General features: G+C 44.0%; 2 protein-coding genes across 5 annotated transcripts; one reads left to right on the top strand and one right to left on the bottom strand.

Annotated features, from left to right (window-relative positions):
• The first annotated feature begins 719 nt into the window (after positions 1-719).
• LOC107572367 (ubiquitin carboxyl-terminal hydrolase 49-like) lies at positions 720-8,551 on the top strand. 4 transcript variants are annotated; one of them, XM_016258800.1, is made up of 7 exons: positions 720-1,204; positions 2,228-2,311; positions 3,781-5,204; positions 5,543-5,747; positions 5,818-5,926; positions 6,378-6,583; positions 7,946-8,551. In XM_016258800.1, the coding sequence occupies exons 3-7, from the start codon at positions 3,840-3,842 to the stop codon at positions 8,047-8,049; spliced, it is 1,989 nt and encodes a 662-aa protein (XP_016114286.1). In that variant the 5' UTR covers positions 720-1,204; positions 2,228-2,311; positions 3,781-3,839; the 3' UTR covers positions 8,050-8,551. The 4 variants fall into 4 exon arrangements, with proteins under 4 accessions (XP_016114286.1, XP_016114285.1, XP_016114287.1 ...); XM_016258799.1 differs by having other exon boundaries at positions 720-1,187; XM_016258801.1 differs by having other exon boundaries at positions 720-867.
• Positions 8,552-10,933: 2,382 nt separating this feature from the next.
• Positions 10,934-18,163, bottom strand: LOC107572364 (transmembrane and coiled-coil domains protein 2-like). The gene is made up of 5 exons (XM_016258797.1): positions 17,828-18,163; positions 16,479-16,841; positions 13,193-13,782; positions 12,558-12,693; positions 10,934-11,755 (listed from the first exon to the last, which is right to left on the bottom strand). Exons 1-5 carry the CDS (start codon positions 17,828-17,830, stop codon positions 11,456-11,458), a joined length of 1,392 nt encoding a protein of 463 aa, XP_016114283.1. The 5' UTR covers positions 17,831-18,163; the 3' UTR covers positions 10,934-11,455.
• Positions 18,164-19,933: the final 1,770 nt, after the last annotated feature.

Consider the following 19,933-nt stretch of genomic DNA (forward strand, 5'->3'; position numbering starts at 1 on the left):
ACTCTATTCTAACTCTAGCACACTCTATTCTAACTCTATTCTTAAAAACAAAAACTTGCCCCTTTTACACTTGCACTCTATTCATTTACTAACGGCTTTAAAAAGGGCCTCTAACACTAGCTTGCTCTATTCTGTCGGTTTTCTTTTTTATTTATTATATAATAACGAGAAGCCTTGCTACGTGCGCTGCGCTAGGCTAACCGAGACTTGTCGTAGCACTTGCAGATCACTTCTCTTTTGTTGATTGTGATTGCTTTATTTGGATAAAACCCCATTAATACAAAAATACCATTATATTTGTTGTTCATATTTTGAATTCGATGTTATTTTCTTGAAGGATGGTCTTAAAGGGCCATTACCCAAATCACAAGGATGCCCGTTTCTTTAATTCTGCTTCTGCACGGCTCGACAAGGGTAACACGCATTCACGACACGTGATACTACAGTAAATGTAAATCTATGTTCAGCTATGAATTCCCCATAAACCCATGTTACTAGTCGCAAAGCATGCTGGGTAAGCGTACTGTATGTAGGCTACTTCAGCATGCAAAGTCCATACTTAAACCTTTGTTTACATTCATTTGCTTGTATATTTTCCCACTAACGGGAACCTTATAATAAGTGTTAACTGTTATTAAATTATTGTAATAAAATGTAATATATATATATAATCATGTTATGGATTTGTTCATCTGACCCCGGAGCTTTAAAGCCCGACAGACGCTGACAGATCGCCGTCTCGACCAATCAGAACACTGTCGTCATGCGATTGATCGCTCCTCGGCCAATCAGAGCGCAGTGACGCCGGCGCTGGGCGTGTTCGGTTGAGCCGAAGATGGTGACAGCTCGCGCGTGCGGATGATGGCGGTAAATAACAGCCCGAAGCGAGTGTAAAAAACCCCGCGCAAATATTAACCGTCATTTAACGCGTTTCAGCGGCTGTTCCGCGGAGGACTCGCGCCGAGCGAGGGACCGTTATTTGAGAGCCGCTCGGTGGCTTTGCGGTGCGAGTTTATATCGTAGCTGCGGCTCATGCTGGGTTTTGTTCCGCGGGTTTAAAGTAACGGGTCTCTCGCGCCGGTATAAACACGCACACAAACACACCGAACGAGCGCCGGTACCGGAACATCCAGGATCCGCTGCTGCCGCGGATTCCGCGTGTGTCCCGGCGGAGCGTCTTTTGTTCTGTGAGTAGCGCTAGCTGGTTAGCACACACACACACACACACACACACACACACTCTCACTCACACACTCTCTCTCTCTCTCTCACACACACACACACTCTCTCTCTCTCTCTCACACACACACACACTCTCTCTCTCTCTCTCACACACACACACACTCTCTCTCTCTCTCTCACACACACACACACTCTCTCTCTCTCTCTCACACACACACACACTCTCTCTCTCTCTCTCACACACACACACACTCTCTCTCTCTCTCTCACACACACACACACTCTCTCTCTCTCTCTCACACACACACACACTCTCTCTCTCTCTCTCACACACACACACACTCTCTCTCTCTCTCTCACACACACACACACTCTCTCTCTCTCTCTCACACACACACACACTCTCTCTCTCTCTCTCACACACACACACACTCTCTCTCTCTCTCTCACACACACACACACTCTCTCTCTCTCTCTCACACACACACACACTCTCTCTCTCTCTCTCACACACACACACACTCTCTCTCTCTCTCTCACACACACACACACTCTCTCTCTCTCTCTCACACACACACACACTCTCTCTCTCTCTCTCACACACACACACACTCTCTCTCTCTCTCTCACACACACACACACTCTCTCTCTCTCTCTCACACACACACACACTCTCTCTCTCTCTCTCACACACACACACACTCTCTCTCTCTCTCTCACACACACACACACTCTCTCTCTCTCTCTCACACACACACACACTCTCTCTCTCTCTCTCACACACACACACACTCTCACTCACACACTCTCTCTCTCTCTCTCACACACTCACACACACGCACACACACACACATGTACACACACTGCATTGCGAGACAATATTGAAAAATATACATTCACATTCAGTCGAGAACACTATATAGTCACAACCAGACAACTCTCACACATGCATACACACGCGTGATCATATAAAGCACCACACTGTTTAAAACCAGAATGGAACCATTTAATTGTGTGTTCAAGTTTTGCATCTTTTCGTCCACAGTTTTCATTCTGCACGATGGAGTCTTTTAAACTGTACAGCGACAGGACACGTCCGCTCTGATGCTGAAACTCGCCGTTTCTCAAAGTGAGTAATATTGCTTTAAAAAAAAGTGTGACGCATTGCATAGTTCCTAGAACTACTGGCGGATGTGGTTCCCACTTTTTGGCGTGTTCGCGTCGCAGGAACTAGGAACGTATTTAGTTCTAGAAACTCTGTTTGGGGGAACTAATGTCGCTTTTCCACGGCACGGAACGGTACGGTTCACTTTTGGGGGTTTTCCACTGGGTACAGTACCTGGTACTTTTTTTAGTACCACCTCGGTTGGGGTTCCAAGCGTACCGTACCGTTAACAAAACGTGACGTGTAAACTCTGCTGATCACGGATTGGCCGGAGAGAATCGGCACTACCTGCGTCACTGAACTTGTGACACAAACACAAAAGAACCGCTAGATTTAAATCAGCACAGCCAGCGAAGGACCGAACACAACGTTTTGAACGAGCACACCTTTTTTTTAACCAAAAAGTTTTGTTGTCTGTTGCGGAAGAACAGACGCTCCTCTCGTTGATAGCAGAGGAGCGGATCCAGCGAGAGCTCGATGGGGCGACGCGGAATGAAAACGTTTTTTTAGGAGTCGCGGTAGTAGAGGCGGCGCAACTATAACGACATGTGAATAATCCCGCCCACTCTAAAGCGGTACTAAACTGCTGTGGAAACGCAAGCTGAGCTGAATCGTACCACGCAGTGGAAAAGCGCCATAAATTAGCTCCTACTTCAGAGCGGGGTCTAAAACCGTTCTATAGGAACTACCAGTGACGTAAGTGTACGCCGATTGGCCAAACGCTTACGAAACACTGGTTACCCAGCATTTTTTTAAAAGTTCACGGCATCCTCCATTCACCGGTTGTTGATAGGGCTGACTCTCGATGCATCGCCGTTCGTGGATCGATTCTGAGATGATTGGAATGCATCGCGATTCTCTCTGGAATCGATTCTGAGCTTAGTTTAACAGTAGATGGTGCTCTAGGCTAGTATTTAACCGCACACTCAAATGCTCATGAAGAAGAGCCCTTGTGGTTAAATCTACTTGGCTTTTATGACGTGAGATTAATGTAAACACAGCCCACCTTGTAACTCCCTACAACCTTTTCAAACTGTGAATTATTATTTTATGTTCAAGTGGTGTGTGTCGGGAACTGGGAGCAAGCAGAGTACAGTGGTTTCTAAAGCATGCAGCGCCATCTGCTGTTAAAAACTAAGCTCAGAATCTATTCAAGAGAGAATCGCTTTGCATTCCGATAATCTCAGAATCGATGCAGAACAATTACTTGATTCGCGATGCATCGATTTATTGTCCCAGCCCTAGTTGTTGATGTTTGTAAATGCCGCAAATAAAGTAGTCGCTGTCGGCCGCTTCAGAGTTCCTGAATGCAACCAGGAAAATAACCAAGTTCCTAGAACTATGCGATGCGAAAGCCGTCAGTCGTCTTTGTCAGGAGTAAAGCATTACGTACTTAAAATGGTAACTTACTAACATTGTTATCTTGTTCTTAGGATGAGTGCGGTCATGGCGTGTGGTTCCTGACTCGGAGTGCTCCTGCGTGTTGGGAGACATGGATCGCTGTAAGCATGTGGTACGGTTCCGTTTGGGCCAGGGCCACTCCATCCTCAACCCGCAGATGTGGCATTGCGCTGATTGCGGCACCACGGAGTCCGTATGGGCTTGTCTGAAGTGCGCTCACGTGGCGTGTGGCCGCTACATGGAAGAACACTCCCGGAGTCACTACCAGCAGACGCAGCACTCGTTAGCCATGGACGTACGCGAACTGGACGTCTTCTGTTTCGCGTGCGGCGATTACGTGTTGAACGATAATGTTGAGGGCGACTTGAAGCTCCTTCGCGGAGCGCTATCTACCGTCCGCAGCCCTGGTCAGCGCTCCCTGCGTTCATCGGTGTCCGATGACGGACTTCGAGTGTGCGAGGTTTCGAGGGACGGCGCTATGCAGACGGCGTTGTGGCACAGACGGAAAACTCTCCTCCAAGGTGCCTTGCACCGCTGGAGGAGCCGACAGCAGGAGCAACACTGGAAGCGTGAGGAGAAACAGGAGCAAGAGCGAGAGGAGAAGCGACGGCAACGCATGGAAGTCAAGAAGCGGCTGATGGGCGAACTAGCCAATGTGCCACCGAGGAAAAGCGCACGGCTTCTCACTCAGGCTCCTCGTCCGACACTCGCACTTATTCCTCGGAAGTTCCGTGATCCTCCGGAACGACTCCCTTCGGCTCCCAAACAGTCCCTGCTGTCGCTGTCCAACAAGCCCCTGTCGCGCAAACCGCTTCGTAATGCGGGTCGGTTGCACCGATATCACGCCTCACAGTCGTCGCGGCGCAGGAAGCCTGCGCCTGGAGTCACGGGATTGCGCAACCTCGGGAACACGTGTTACATGAACTCCATTCTCCAGGTGCTGAGTCACCTGCAGAAGTTCAGGGAGTGTTTCCTCACGCTGGACCACTGCGAGACCGAGGAGCTGCTCGCCAAGACCAACCAATCGCAGGGAGCCCTAACTGCGCTGGGCCGCATGGGGAGGGCAAGCGGAGGCGCCTTTAGCAAACAGAATGTCCCGCCCAGTCTGAGCTCGGCGGAACTGGTGCAACCGAAAGAGCCGCGGTCCTCGGCTCGGCAGCAGATGTCATTGTGTCACGAGCTGCACACGCTCTTCAGGGTCATGTGGTCGGGTCGGTGGTCGCTGGTGTCTCCGTTTGCCATGCTGCACTCCGTGTGGAACCTGATCCCGGCGTTCCGCGGATACGACCAGCAGGACGCGCAAGAGTTCTTGTGTGAACTTCTGGACAAAGTCCAGCAGGAACTGGAGTCGGAGGGACCCAGGAAACACTTCCTGATTCCGATCACGCAGCGGAAACTGTCCAAACAAGTCCTCAAAGTGCTCAACACTATCTTCCACGGACAGCTGCTCAGCCAGGTGACATGCAACTTGCCTGTTTTGACCCGTGGTTCCCAACCTTGTTCCTGGAGATCCCCCAACACTACTGAATTAAAGGGAAAGTTCAAGCAAAAATGAAAATTAACCTAGAATTTCCTAGGTGTATATGACTTTCTTCTTTCAGACACACCTTCACACCCAACTCCAGTCATCACCTTTTTAGTAGAGACTCTATTTTGGGTGTGAAAGGAGACGTGCAAAATGTGCAGTGTTGCAGGGCTCCAGGAATGCGTTTGGGAACCACAGGTTCATTTTGAATTGATTGAATAAATGCATTAAGGACTAAATCACTGAGTGTTTCTAAACTGAACCTGCAGGTAACGTGTCTGTCCTGCAAGCGCAAGTCGAACACAGTGGAGCCGTTCTGGGATTTGTCTCTGGAGTTCCCAGAACGATACCACCGCATGGAGAAGCCCAGCGCAGCGGCGTGTCAACAGAGCTGCTCGCTGTCAGAGATGCTCGCCAAGTTCACGGAGACGGAGGCTTTGGAGGGCTGCATTTACGCCTGCAACTTCTGCAACAGTAAGTTGCGCCGTTCTTCCAGACGTCACAAAGTTGTTGATGCATTTATCTAAATTTCCTGCATTTTCAGGAAAGCGCCGTAAATCGTCCCATAAGCCCTGGTCTCTTTCGGAGGCCTGTAAGCAGTTACTCATCTGCCGTTTACCTCAGGTGCTGCGGCTACACCTCAAACGCTTCCGGTCAGTCAGAACACCTTCCATGTTTTATCTTGACGTGCTCCTTAGTTGGAACTAGGGTTGGGTATCATTTTAATTTTATGGATTCCGATTCTGCTTATCGATTCCTACTTTCGGTTCCTGCACTTAAATAATTTAAAATCATATTAAAATGCGAACGCAGGAATCGTTAAGCAGAATCGAAATGCACGTGTCTTATCAAAAACCCGGTTCTTGGAAATGTGGAACCGGTTCTAAAATTGAAACGGTTTTCGATACCCACCCCTAGTTGGAACCAGGGTCGTCCAAACTTGCAGTCCTGCAGAGTTCAGCTCCAAAAACACACCTGAACCAGCTAACCAAGTTCTTCAGACTAGAAACTAGTCTGAGCTAAACTTTGCAGGACATTGGTCCTCTAGGATTGGACACCCTTGGTTTGAACCTCATGCTAACGATTCCATCCACACTTGTCCAGGTGGTCCGGTCGGAATCACAGGGAGAAGATCGGCGTCCATGTGGCTTTTGATCAGGTCCTGAATATACAACCATACTGCTGCTCGGACGCTGCTCCGACGCCACAGAGAGAAGCCTACACCTATGACCTATCTGCTGTAGTGATGCATCATGGGAAAGGCTTTGGCTCAGGGCACTACACGGCCTACTGTTATAACACTGAAGGAGGTGAGTCACGGCTCCCGACTAGCGAACTTGCACCACAATCTGCTTCATGCAGACCGCTCACAATTGGTGCGAGTGCAACCCTCGGTTTAAGGAAGCAGCCTGCATGCTTCAAATCTCTTGCGATGCATTTGCAACAGACAAATGCAAGTTTTGCTTTGTGCATGTTTTGGCAGTAGAAGCAACACGTTCCATCGCAGTCTTAGCCACTACTCAAAGTCAGTAGCCGGGTTTCCATCCAAAAGTTGCGAATTTAACGTGTGCGCAAAAATTGGAGTATCGCATTAAACATTTGCGAATAAGAACCGTTTCCATCCAACGAGTCCAAAGAGAACAAAATCGTCACTTCCTGATAAACTGGCACTAAATATCACTAAGGAAAAGTAGGAGAAGCAATAGAATAATTTTTATATATAACAAATGACTTGCGCCTCGGAGCGAGCAGACGAAACACAATAAATGCAATCATTGCTTTCGGAGGCGGATGCCTGCTGTTTGGAAACGCAGTCGTGTAAGACAATTCTGGGACGCAATTACATAGAAATACGTTGCCGCTCGAGCATTTCAGAATGACCATAACAACATTTCAGATGCTGTGGAACGAGATCGGTCCGCTGGTTAGTCAAGTTATCCCGTCCCATGGTGCAGTCACAAGACTTTTTTCATGTACATTGCTCATTATTCACATTAACCTTTTTTCGCACAAGTCAAAAAAAAAGTGAACGTAAAAACGAAATTTGGAATTTCTATCACTCGTTTCTGATGCGATACTTCAAAATGTGCATATAAACAGGGTGACAGAAACATAGCTAGTGTTGTGGGATGATGCATTACAATTAACGCAAGTTACGTAATTAGTAGAGCTGTCAGTCGAATAAAATGTGTAATCTAATTAATTACATGTGTCGATTAATTAATCTAATCGCAAATTACATTTGGCTGTACAAATACCCCCAAAAGAGTATTTTAATCGCGTTATTTTTTCATAACTAGTTAAGTTAACGCGTTAAACTGACAGCCCTAGTAATTCGATTACTTTAAGTAACTACTTTGCTTAAACGTAACGTTTAATCGCAATCGCAAAGTTTAATCGCAACATATAATCATTGCAGTTAAGTGTTCACCGTCGGTTTGATTTACGTGTAATTTGTAGCTAGCTGCATGATTCTTACTGTACATTTCTGCCATAGTAATCTACTCCTAAATATAATGTAGAAACTTGACATTTTCTGTGACGCTGCTTTGTATCGTGGAAAAAAAGCGCTATGCAAATAAACTTGAATTGAATAAGGGAATGCATTACTGTAGGTTGTTTTATTGGTGCATGGTGCAAGGTTCGCCACAGTAAGGGTGTTTGCGTTGCAGGTTTCTGGGTTCACTGTAACGACTCGGAGATGAACGTGTGCAGCGTGGAGGAGGTGTGCAGCACTCAGGCCTACATCTTGTTCTACACGCAGCGCTCCTCTTAGACCTCCGTCTCTCACTGTGGTCTGTTCCTGACATCCGCAGTGAGACTCGGAGGTGGACCGGCCTCTGCTGGCACGGTCACACTTTACCCACTCACCTGCAGGGTCCAGAACCGCAGGGACACGCACACCGAGCAGCCCCTCCGCTGTCGGCGACAGAGACAGAGGGAGAGAAGTGCCACAGCAATATTATCATCACACACTCCGAATCAGGAATTCTTCACCTTTGATACTGCGACTGTTTTCTACTCTCTTTCTAATCGGGACGAAATTCAGGAAAACAGAGAAAGCCTCTTCATTTACATCGGTGGTAAATGATCGAACAATCTTCTGACGCTGAATGTCTAGTTGTGTTTGTGTGTGAGTGTGTGTGTGTGTGTGGAAGGGGCGTGACTGCTGACCTCTGACCTTTGTCCTGTATTGTGAGAGCACCTGTTATCGACTTTATAGATCTTGTGGGATCTTCCTGATGATAGTGAATAAAAAATAAATAAAAATCACGAAGCCCTGAGTTACTGTCTGCTTTATATTTGATGCACATCGCAGGTATACAGACAAACAGGTTTTTGAAACCATTTTGTGTAATTATAATACAAAGCTCATAGTCAACACTATACATAGAATATTTGTATTTTTGTTCAATATTTTATTATTTTGAGAGTTTTATGGTACTAATTAATATTTATGCAATAATTATGATCAATTTTTCCCATTGAAAATCGTACAAAAAAATTGTTTTTATACTATAATTTTTCAATGAATGCAGTATTTCAGATTAAAATAGAGACTAGGCCCATAAAAATTTTGAAGGCAGATTAGCACCTGGCGAGAGCAAGGAAAGAAAAGCATGTAATGTCATGGTATAACCACTAGATGCCTGTATAGGACTCTATATATATATATATAGAGAGAGAGAGAGAGAGGCTTGTGAATTCCCTAGTTGTAGACATATTTGTTTACTTTTACTAGGTTGTGGATTTAAATGTATATTAAGGCATTCTCAAAGACTACTTGTCAAGGTTTTTTTTTTAAATGTTGATCTAAAACTTTTTATGCATCATTGCGGATTTGTAGAGTGTACGCACAAAAATGTTCTTTATTTTTGGATTTTTTGCCCATTTCCCATTCTTTTTCTTACGCCGCCAACTTTCGACCGCGAAGACCATGAGTGTGAGTTGTTTTTTTTAACGACCATTTAGCATGCCCTCGATTCCGATGAAGCTACGATTTTTACAATTTCAAAACGTAAATTATTTTTTTTACTAAAGTGACTGAAGTCTGCAGGGGGTTATATCAGAGCGCTGAAATTATTTAGATGTTGAATTAACGTGCATTTAAATTAAATTAATTAGTGCTTTCAAACGATTAATCGCGATTAATTGCATCCAAAATAAAAGTTTTTGTTTACATAATATATGTGTGTGTGTACTGTGTATATATAAAGACACACATATACAGCATATATTTTTAAAATATTTACATGTATTCATATACATTATATCATATATAAATATATTTAAACATTTTTCTTATATACATACATGTGTGTGTGTTTATATATACACATAATAAATATACACAGCACACACACATATGTAAACAAAACTTTAATTTTGAATGCGATCGCGATTAATCGGTCGACGGCACTAAAATTAATTATTTCACAAACACTTTCAGTTCTGCTGTGACCTGCGGTCTCTGACAGAAAAATCGGTCAGTATTAATATTACATAAACACCCTCAGTCTCACTATTTGTCATGGCTAGCTTCTCTTCAGAAGTGCTCATTGTGGTTGTCTGGCGACATTTGTTCAAATTAGTCTCTTGGTTAAATCACTTTTAAATTATTGAAGCATAGCATAGCATAGCAAGTTGAAGGTCTCATTTTGAGCCGGAAGCAGGTTTATGTTGACCGTGTAATCCATCCTGGGATTTAATCTGGATTAAAATCAGCATCTGGATTACAGCAGCAGATTGTCGCACCGATGCAAAAAATATGTTCACCAACATTATAGCAAAACAGAAAACAAATAGCCTATATTTGCAAATGTATTTATTAAGAGTGCTGTTGTGATTTAGCAAACGGGTAGAAACATGAGTAATATGATCATGCTAACGCTGAGTGTTACACTATTACTGTGTTTACAAAAAAATTATTTTTTGATTCTTGACTACTGACGTTACGTTTCTGCCTTCTCGCCCCTATGTCAAATATCACCTAACAATGCACAAAGTAAAATGACAAGTTTCATTCTCCTCCGTGATGAGATATTTCATATATAACAGACACTGAGTTCAAAACAGACACAAAACAAACTAAACGCAGCACATTTGAGACAGTTTTGGTGTCCGCATGAAAGAGTTCCTTCCGTCATGATCTGAAATGTGACCGTGTGTTCATGCATCAGCAGAAGACCATCCTCTAGACTTACTTCTTGTGTCCGCTCTAAGAACCAGTTTTAACATTCAGTAGTTAAAGCAAAAAGGAGCTCAGTGGTCTAAAAAAGGAAACAAATTAGGCTGCACGATAAATCGAAATGAAATCACGATTAGGCAAAAGTTGTGATAGTCATGCGCATCTCGTGAGTGAAGCACGGTTCTGTGATTAGTAGTAAATCTCCATCTGAAGGCCAGAGAAACTCAGAAGAAACCCAGGAAATAGCGCTAGCTGAATAAACAGAATATTTAACTGCTTTCATTGATTCAGCGAGACTAATAAACACACGACTGCGACAATATATGGGTTCTCTGAGTTCTTCTTATTATAATGTTTATTATAATAAAGTATATTAATAATGCGATGCCTTTATCGCTGCTTAGAATGCTATGAAACATGTTGCGTGCCTTATTCAGTGTAAGAAGCCACATCATCTCACAGAAGGATTTACTTCAAACACTCGACTGACGTTATGAAGTGAGTTTGGAGTAAAAACATGTTATTAAATGTGGTGTTTTCAGATGGAGCAACGTTTACAACACACAGCCGTAGTTCACGGAGAAGCTACGCAAACAGCTTTCATTATCGCGAACGATTTCTTCTATTTCATAATCGCGCTATTTATATCGTCTGTGATTTTTTTTTTTGCGTAGCTTGTCAGTGAACTACGGCTCTGTGTAGTAAATGCTCCTCCATCTGAAAGCACTTGATGGAGATTTACTACTGATTATAGAACCGAAGATGTGCTTCCTTATTAATCGCGCAGCCCTAAAAGAAACCCATTCAGAAGGAAAAGACAGGAAATGTAGAGCCATGGCCTATAGCACCATCTTCAGGCCACGTATCTCCTTACTGAAGCTATGGATGGATCTTTCTCATACGTCCTTCCAAGGTCTCACCCACTTCTGGTACGATGGAAGGGATGCATCACAGTTAGAGTTTAAGTTCTGGACCTGTGTTTAGTTCACGTTCTTCAGCTGGGCAACAGGCAGAGCTCAAGCCAATCCCAGTGTTTCCACAGTGTGACCAGGAAGAGCACAAGGGCGAGGGTGGCGCCGACCCGGGCGCGCGTCTTCATGAGGGGCGTGATGAAGTTGGCCATGGTGGAGACGAACACCAGCAGTACCGCCATCAGGGCCAGGATGACGTTGATGAGTTTTCCCAGCAGAGCTCGGGCATTCGCGTTCTCCACGCCCTCCAGCTGCACCACCTGCTGCTGTTGCTGCTGCAGCTCCAGTTTGGTAATGCGGGTGAGGCAGGACTCTACTGTTTCCTGCGGGCAAACACACACACACACACTTGGGTTGTAACACTCAGGACTTTCTCTGGAGTGCCCAAAGTCATCGGAATAGACCTTTATCACACCTCCTATATCCGGTAAGTGAAGCTGTGTATCGCCACTTCCGGTCCCATTGCAACGCAAATTAAGCGTATAACAGGGCTCCAGACTGCGACCATTTTTTCTGCCTGTGCGACTAGAGTTGACCACCGCGTTGTTCAACTCGTAAGGGCTGCCATTTCTGTTACATATGAGAAACATCAAACGGCAAACGAAACTGAAAGCGTAACGAAACCGCGCTACTCGTTTGAGCTGCGTAGCTCTTCGAGTGTAGAGCCTGGTTTATACTCGCTGCGTCAGCATGGCAAAAATGACGCTATGCACGTTACGCTATGTAGGCTCTCTTTTATTTATTTATTTATTATTTGATTCCTCAGTGTTTGCTAAACGTTCTGTAATTTATTAGTCGGTGTACAATACAGCGTGTGGTGTGTGCCATGCCTCGTCTTATTCGTTTTTGTTAATAAACGTTAGTAAACGTTGTTCTCTTCAACTCACTGGAAGGAAATGGTGCTTTAGTCGCAAATGTTTTATGCGATATTCCAATTTTGCACATAAGTTTAATTCGTAACTTTGGAAGGAAACATAGCTTCTGATTAGCTGCTTCAGGTGTTTTTAATTTGCATTGAAAGCTAAACTCTGCAGGACAGTGGCCCTCCAGGAGCAGGATTGGACGCCCTTGCTTTTTAAGGTTGGAAACTTGGACATTTGCACACTCTTCGTTATTGGTGGTCACCTGGATGTCTCGCGCTCTCTCGTACGACTGGTACGCCACTTTCTCCTCCATGCTGGCCAGCTCCTGCTTCAGATTGCTCATCTCGTTCTGATGGAGTTCTGTCAAGTCATTGAGTTGCTCTTCCAGACGCTCGTATCTGGAGGAGAGAGAGGAGATATATGTGTCCCTGGAGCACAAAAGCAGTGTTAAGTCGCTGGGGGATATTTGTAGCAATAGCCAACAATACATTGTATGGGTCACAATTATACATTTCTCTTTTATGCCAAAAATCATTAGGATATTAAGTAAAGATCACGTTTCATGAAGATATTTTGTAAATCTCCTACCGTAAATACTGTATATCAAAACTTAATTTTTGATTAGTAATATGCATTGCTAAGAACTTCATTTGGACAACTTTAAAGGCGATTTTCTCAGATTCCAGATTTTCAAATAGTTGTATCTCGGCCAAATATTGTTCTATCCTAACAAACCATACATCAATGGAAAGTGTATGTATTCAGCTTTCAGATGATGTATAAACTTCAATTGCGAAAAATCGGCCCTTATGACTGGTTTTGTGCTCCTGGGTCATGATATCCCTGAAGATCCGGCTCCGGAGAGCGTTGGAACTGCTGTAGGTGCTGCAGTCTTACCTGTATCGCTCCTCCTGCAAGCACTGGGTCATGTAGCTGTAGTCGCTTTGCAGCTGCACTTTCATGTCCTCGATGGCGTCCTCCATATGCACCTGACCGACTTTGATCTCCTGCAGGCCTTCCAGCAGGGCATCCCAAGAGGAAGACGAGGAGTGGTGGTGATGATGGTGGTGGTGATGTCCGTCCAGTCGCGGGCTGCCCATTGCCGCTCCCGCCCCGCCGGAGTTGCTTCCACCCACCGAGCCGGAAGTTGCGCTGGAGCACTCGTCGTCACTGCCATATTTGGGGCTGGAGACCAGCGTGGCGCTGCCACTCAGAGCTCTGGGCGTCTCCTCCGTGTGCCCATCCTCCAGAGTGTCCTTCAGGTGGGCGATGTTGTCGGCGCTGCCGAACTTGTTGCGGATGAGACTGGCGAACTCTCTGGGTTTCGAGACGACGGCGGTGTGTGTGAGTGCAGAGACTCCGCCCTTGACTTCTTTCACCATGCCCCCTCCAAAACCACTGATTCCCGCTCGCATATTGGCACGTACGTCCTTCAGCCCCTGCTGCATGTCCCTCAAGACGTCTTTGGGCTGTCGCGCAGGACCATTCTGCAGAACAGGGAATAGACGTCATTACTCTAGAACAGGGGTGTCAAACTCAATTCCTGGAGGGCCGGAACCCTGCAGAGTTCAGATTCAACCCTAATTAAACACACCTGATCTAACTACTCAAGTCCTTCAGGCCTATTTGAAAACTACATGGTATGTGTGTTGGAGCAGGATTGGAACAAAACTCTGCAGGGCTCCAGCCCTCCAGGAATTGAGTTTGAAACCCCTGCTCTAGAAGGATAGGCAGCATCAGTCCTGGAGTGCCGATGTTCTGCAGCGTTTAGCTCCAATCCTGAAAAAAACTCATCTGCCTGTTATACTATGTCCTATCTACACGCGGCGCGGCAAGATTCCAGCGACAAGCAGTTTGGGTGTCCACACCAGACGCGATAGACTCAATCAAATATCACAGCCAATCAGAAGCATGTGTGGGCGGAGCCTCTCTGGAAGCGCACTGCACTCGAAACGAAATTGATACGTTTATAATCTAATTCATAAATATTAAACCTTTTTAACATTATTAAATGTGCATACTGAGTGACAGATGCCATCTTTGAATGGAATATGCTTGTTTGTTTGCATTGTCTTAACTTACATCTTTGCTTTAATTTATTAACTATCTGTTGTTGCTTTTTAGTATGGCTATAAGGTCACGCAATATGATATTCAAACTCACATTAGACACATTTAACTTTGAATAAAGCACATAATCACCTGATATTACAACTGTCACATAGTTTGTATGTTGTTGTTCCAGCCGCGACATCGTGGAAATAGAAACCGTTTATGACATAGAAATTTTGCATGTTGCCGTCGTGGCTAGTTAGGACAAAAACTCAGATTAACATGGAAAATATATCTTTTATCTCGTGTTGCGGCGTCGCGTGTAGTTAAGACACCGTGTTATGGGTGGGAATCACCAGAGGCCCCACGATACGATATTATCATGATACAATATTATTGCGATTTTAAATATATTGCGATAACCTGCAAAAATATATTGCAATTTATGACCTTTTTTCCAACTTTAAATTATGTCCCCAAAAGAAAACTTTGGCAACATCTGTTTTAACTAAAAATAAACATTTCTCAGTTTGTTCATCTCACTTCAATTTTATTGCTGTAGTGCAAAATGGGATTGTCATAAATGTTGTATGCACCTGGCAAACTCAACTATTTGTAGTACAGTCTAGTCTAGTCCATCTTAGTTAAATGTAAACAGGTATGCACTGCTGTGCTACTACAGGTATTTTGAACAGTGCAACTTGAACTTGTACTAAAAAGTTGTGCAGACCCTTCAGCAATTGGGGCATTTGAAAGTAAATTGCAGGTAACACTTTATTTTGATAGTCCACTTCAGACATTCTACTAACAGTAAGTAACTTTGCAACTACATGCAACTAGCAGTCATTAGAGTATTAGTAGACTGTCTGCTTAATATCTTCTAACACTTTATATTGATGGGTCCACAACATACAACATGCTGACTATGAGAAACTTTGTAAGTACATGTGAACGTATTCTACTAACCCTAAACCTGTCCTAGCAGTCTACTCTGAGAGTTAGTAGACATGTAGTTGGAAATGAATGAGAATTAGTTGACATGTAGTTCACATGTAGTTACAAAGTTACTTGTAGTTGTAGAGTGTCTAAAGTGGACTATCGAAATAAAGTGTAACCAAATTACTGTTAAATTTAAAATGAATAAATAACGCAGACTTTAAACACGGTTTTCCTGATAACTTTTCGCGATGCCGCCATCTTTATTTTACTAACTTACTGCATGCTGAAGGTGACCCAGCTGACCTCACCAGAAAAAAAACTCAACACCACCATCTAGTGGACTGTAAAGAAATTGATTTTATTATTCTACCAAATAGTATAATAAAAGATCGACACTTGGCGTCCGTGTATTGATACAGTATTGCTGTGGAAAATATCGTGATACTATGTTCTATCGATTTTTTTTAATCGTCTTTCATGCCGAGATCTCTGCTCATATTTTCTGCATAATGATGCATTTAAAAGTTAACGACCAAACGGATGTTTATAAAAGTTCACATTGCTGTTGCAGATGAAATATAACACAGATACCAGGTTAAATGTTAATTATTAGTAACTCAAACCCCTTTATCTAAACCTCTCTACCTAACCGTCGATCGCACACATTTGTAGTTTTTTAATGCATTTTATTCGTTTTAGTAGTTCTGGACCGAATCCTTTGCCAAAGCGCAATAGATTGTGGGCAATATTAGCCATTAGAGTGTGGACGGATCCACACTTCAAAAATCGACCTGAAATAGTAGACCCAGGGGCGCCTCTATGGTTTGTAGGCCCCCTGAACAGTATATTTACTCGGGGCCCCCCTCGGTAAAAGCCCCCTTTAACGCCGGGCCCTTGGAATTGTCCTAACCCTCCCACCCCTTACGGCGCCCCTGAGTAGACCATTGGCATACTCTTTTCAACATACTATGCTTTGGGACACACTTATTCTATTCTCACATACTATTTAGGGTGGACAGTATGAACATTGGGACGCAGGGTTAGTGATCCTGAAGACCTCGATTAGCTTTTTCAGGTGTGCTTGATTAGGGTTGGAGCTAAACTCTGCAGGACAGTGGCAATCCAGGACCGACGTTGCCTATCCCCGCTCTAGAAAATGCAGTTGGACAAAACGCGCATGCATGTGAAATTACCTGCTCGATCTCTTTGAGTTTCTTGTGGTAGTGCTCGAGCTTCTTGTGCAAGTGTGCAATAATCTGCGCAGACTTCTGGTTCTTCTTCTCAAACACCTGTTTGATGCGCAACGCCTGCTGTTTGTCCGCATTGTGGGCCAGTTTGAGATACTCGGCCACATTATCGTCACGGGCCTCCTGTTCCACGCGGATCTGTTCGGTGATCTTCAGGATCTTCTGCTGCAGGTGTTCCAGCGCCGCTCGTGTTCTCTGGACCTCGCCGCCTGCCCCGTCTAACCCTGCCTCCACGCTGATGTTCCCGTCTGACCCGCCGTGGCTCACGGAGGGCGGTAGACTGAGAGTGGACACTTCGCTTTTATCCAGCTGCATGCACACAATGAAAACATAAGTTGCGCTGTCATGCTGAGACATGCCACTTAAACATCTGATATGAAACCACACTATTTAACACCTCTGTCATTTGAGTGAGTGGTCACGTCTGTTTACAAGCTGAACAAAAACTCCCACGCTCAGAGTGAGAGAGACATGGTGTGACCCACTTTCGTTCTGAAAATATCTCTACGTGCACACCATCACACTAAACGTATAAACAATCTGAAACAGTAAGCGCATGTCCTCGGTGCACGATAGACAGCACACTGTAGGATAGTAACTATGCATCTGAAATGAATCATTCATAAATGCAACGTCGCAATTCACTCCCAAAACAAGCTGGATGAATGAATGACACGCACGATACAAAGCAAATCTCAACCTGCAATACCTCAACTGTAAACAAATAATCATGCATCATGCATGACAAAATGCACACATGCATGAAATGTGTTCAGAGTCGCACTGACACAGCAGAGTTTCACGAGAGGTTACTGCAGGCCATGCATCTTCACATGCATGCAACCTGCACACATGGTATGCGTGTCTCTCTGAGACCAGGTTTGTTGTGTTACATACACATGCATGCACACGCACGCAGCAGGGCTCCTCTAAAGGTTAGCGCAGTCCATGCATCTTTTAACACATGTGAATCTGAGTCATGTCACCTGCTGAGAGCATGCGCGTGTGTGTGCGATCTACAGGCCGCTGATGATGGACGCATTTAGAAAGTAGGTTGGAGATGAGCGATGGGGGACAGCAAACACACACACACACACACACACATGCATGCAGCGTAAATCAGGGATGTGTGTCAGATGACAGTGGGCGAGTTAAACACATGAGAACAAATCTGCAGCTGACTTGTGACATGCAGAACAGTGCGTGAGAGAGAGACAGACGGGTGATGATGGATAGATGGATGGATGGATGGATGGTACAACACAGGAACAGAAGATTAATTTGCGATAAATTACCATAGTCTTCAGTCCAGGGTGTGCAGCTTGACTGCAGAGACGTGTAAGAGGGCCATATCCCTCCTGTCTCTCTCTCTCTCTGTGTCTGTTCACCCCTCCCCTTCTCCTCTAGCTGTCTATCTCTCGCTCCAGTCTGTCATGGTTCATGCTAGAGTCAATATCGGCTGCGGTTTCATGTCTCTCATCTTTGTCTCGCCTGTATCTCAGTATTCTCGTCTCTCCGGCCGTGTGTTTGTCTGAGTGTTTCGACGAGGCTGCGGAGCAGATGAGCAGAGGGGGAGGGGAGTTCAGCGGAGCATGCGTCACACACACACACACTGCAGCAGTGATACACACACACACACACTCACAGCTTAAACTGTCTATGTGTCTATGAGTGTGTGTGTGTGTATCACAGTGATAAACACATTTTTAATGGATATGCATGCATGAGTGTGTGGGGAGGTGGGGGGGGGGGGGGGGAGTGGACAAGACATGTCCCAAACAGACAGAGGGGCTGATGGGAAACGCTGACGTCAGTCTCATAGCAACAAGCTTCATAACAACTGGGTGTGCCACACACATAAACTCGAGCTACACGCTACACGCGTGTGACGCGTAGCTGAGGTTACTCTTTTCTTATTTAAAGGAATATTTTGCTTTAAATAACACAAATGGCTTCTCTAGCATTACAATAAGGTTGATTCGTCCCTCGGTGCGCATCTGTTAACAAATGGGAAACAGAAATGTGCGTACAATGCAAAAATAAAGGTTTAAAATACGCAAACGTCAACATGAAATTCCGACATTTATTGAATTAATTTATTTACTGAATGTTGCTGGTCTGATTGTGAACAATTGTTTTTCTAAAGACAAAATTCTAATTCAGAACTGGCTCCGCCTCCTTTACGTAACCCAAGCAACGTTAACGTTAAAAACGGTAACTAATAGTTGGATATCTATGAAGTCTTTGTTTCCTGAATCTAGCTAATTAACGCAGTAATTTAACGCCATTTAATAAATTGCAATAAAGAAAAAAGCGTTAACACTGGGATACTTGTATTTTTAAATACAGGTTATTCGACATCACATGATGGAAGTAAAATTCCGTTTCACATTGACTTTTAACATAACACGTTAGCTTTATTTACTTGATTCACTTACCAGTCCAGAGAAAGTGTCGATTAGCACTACATTAGTAACACACTAGCAGAAACACAGACCTAGAAGTACATTTGGAGCATTGGAACATTCCATTTGATCATTTTGCAAACATTATGTGAACGTTAAATTTGAATGTTCCCTCAACGTTCTGAAACAAGCAGTAACATTTAAAAAAATGTTAGATGAACATCCAACCAATGTTTCAGAAACGGTTCCATGAATGATGTACGATGTTTTTCTGCTAACGTTTTGAGAACATTATTAACGACTACATAATTCTGAATAAACGTTCTATCAAAGTTACTGTAAGAACGTTTGTTCATAACTTTGAGAGAACCTTGCAAGAACGTTCTGAAAACGTTCCGTTAGGTGGGTAGTGTTATCACAAAATGCATGTTTTGTATGGACTCAAAAGATTGAATATTTAAAGGAATTATTTATTTGTAGAAATCAATTGCACATGCCAGAGTTTCTCTTTATAAACAGCTTTATTACAATTACATGTCAATCTACAAAATAAATAAATACACCATATATTCTGAGCTCTTTAACAATAACAGACCTGTGCAAGATACACTACTCAAAATAATAAGTGCAATTTTCCATCGACGGCGAATAATCTGGATATTAACAGGATATTTACAGACAGGTCGCAGAAATCTACAAGTATCAGGATATGAGAACGATCACAAAGCAAGAACAGATTCAATGAACGTTTGCTGGAATGCGAAACTTGAGAAACTGAATACATCCAGCATCTCAATTAGTGAATGTGGAAAGCTCAGCGTTCGTATCTGTGATTGCGTTTATTTCAAACAAACGTTACTTGTATTTCCGTGACTACAAGTAAAACTGAGTGTTTGTAAATATGCTGTAGTTGCAGCGGCGTTCACGAGCAGAACCAATTTCTGAGCAAAACATTCATATGCAATTTACAAAGAATTCGTAGAGAATTCATTCCGC

The sequence above is a fragment of the Sinocyclocheilus grahami genome, unplaced genomic scaffold (assembly GCF_001515645.1).
Source record: "Sinocyclocheilus grahami isolate Dianchi unplaced genomic scaffold, SAMN03320097.WGS_v1.1 scaffold1738.1, whole genome shotgun sequence".
Taxonomy (NCBI): Eukaryota; Metazoa; Chordata; class Actinopteri; order Cypriniformes; family Cyprinidae; genus Sinocyclocheilus; species Sinocyclocheilus grahami.

What these genes read in the sequence shown, in the direction of transcription:
- LOC107572364 (XM_016258797.1), bottom strand. An exon ending in TTGCAGGAGGAGCGATACAG is followed by an intron (nt 12,694 to 13,192) that starts GTAAGACTGCAG and finishes TCTCTCCTCCAG; the next exon opens with ATACGAGCGTCTGGAAGAGC. An exon ending in AGAGAGCGCGAGACATCCAG is followed by an intron (nt 11,756 to 12,557) that starts GTGACCACCAAT and finishes GTTTGCCCGCAG; the next exon opens with GAAACAGTAGAGTCCTGCCT.
- LOC107572367 (XM_016258800.1), top strand. Translation starts at nt 3,840, where the DNA reads ATGGATCGCTGTAAGCATGTGGTACGGTTCCGTTTGGGCCAGGGCCAC. An exon ending in CGCCTGCAACTTCTGCAACA is followed by an intron (nt 5,748 to 5,817) that starts GTAAGTTGCGCC and finishes CTGCATTTTCAG; the next exon opens with GAAAGCGCCGTAAATCGTCC. An exon ending in CTACACCTCAAACGCTTCCG is followed by an intron (nt 5,927 to 6,377) that starts GTCAGTCAGAAC and finishes ACACTTGTCCAG; the next exon opens with GTGGTCCGGTCGGAATCACA.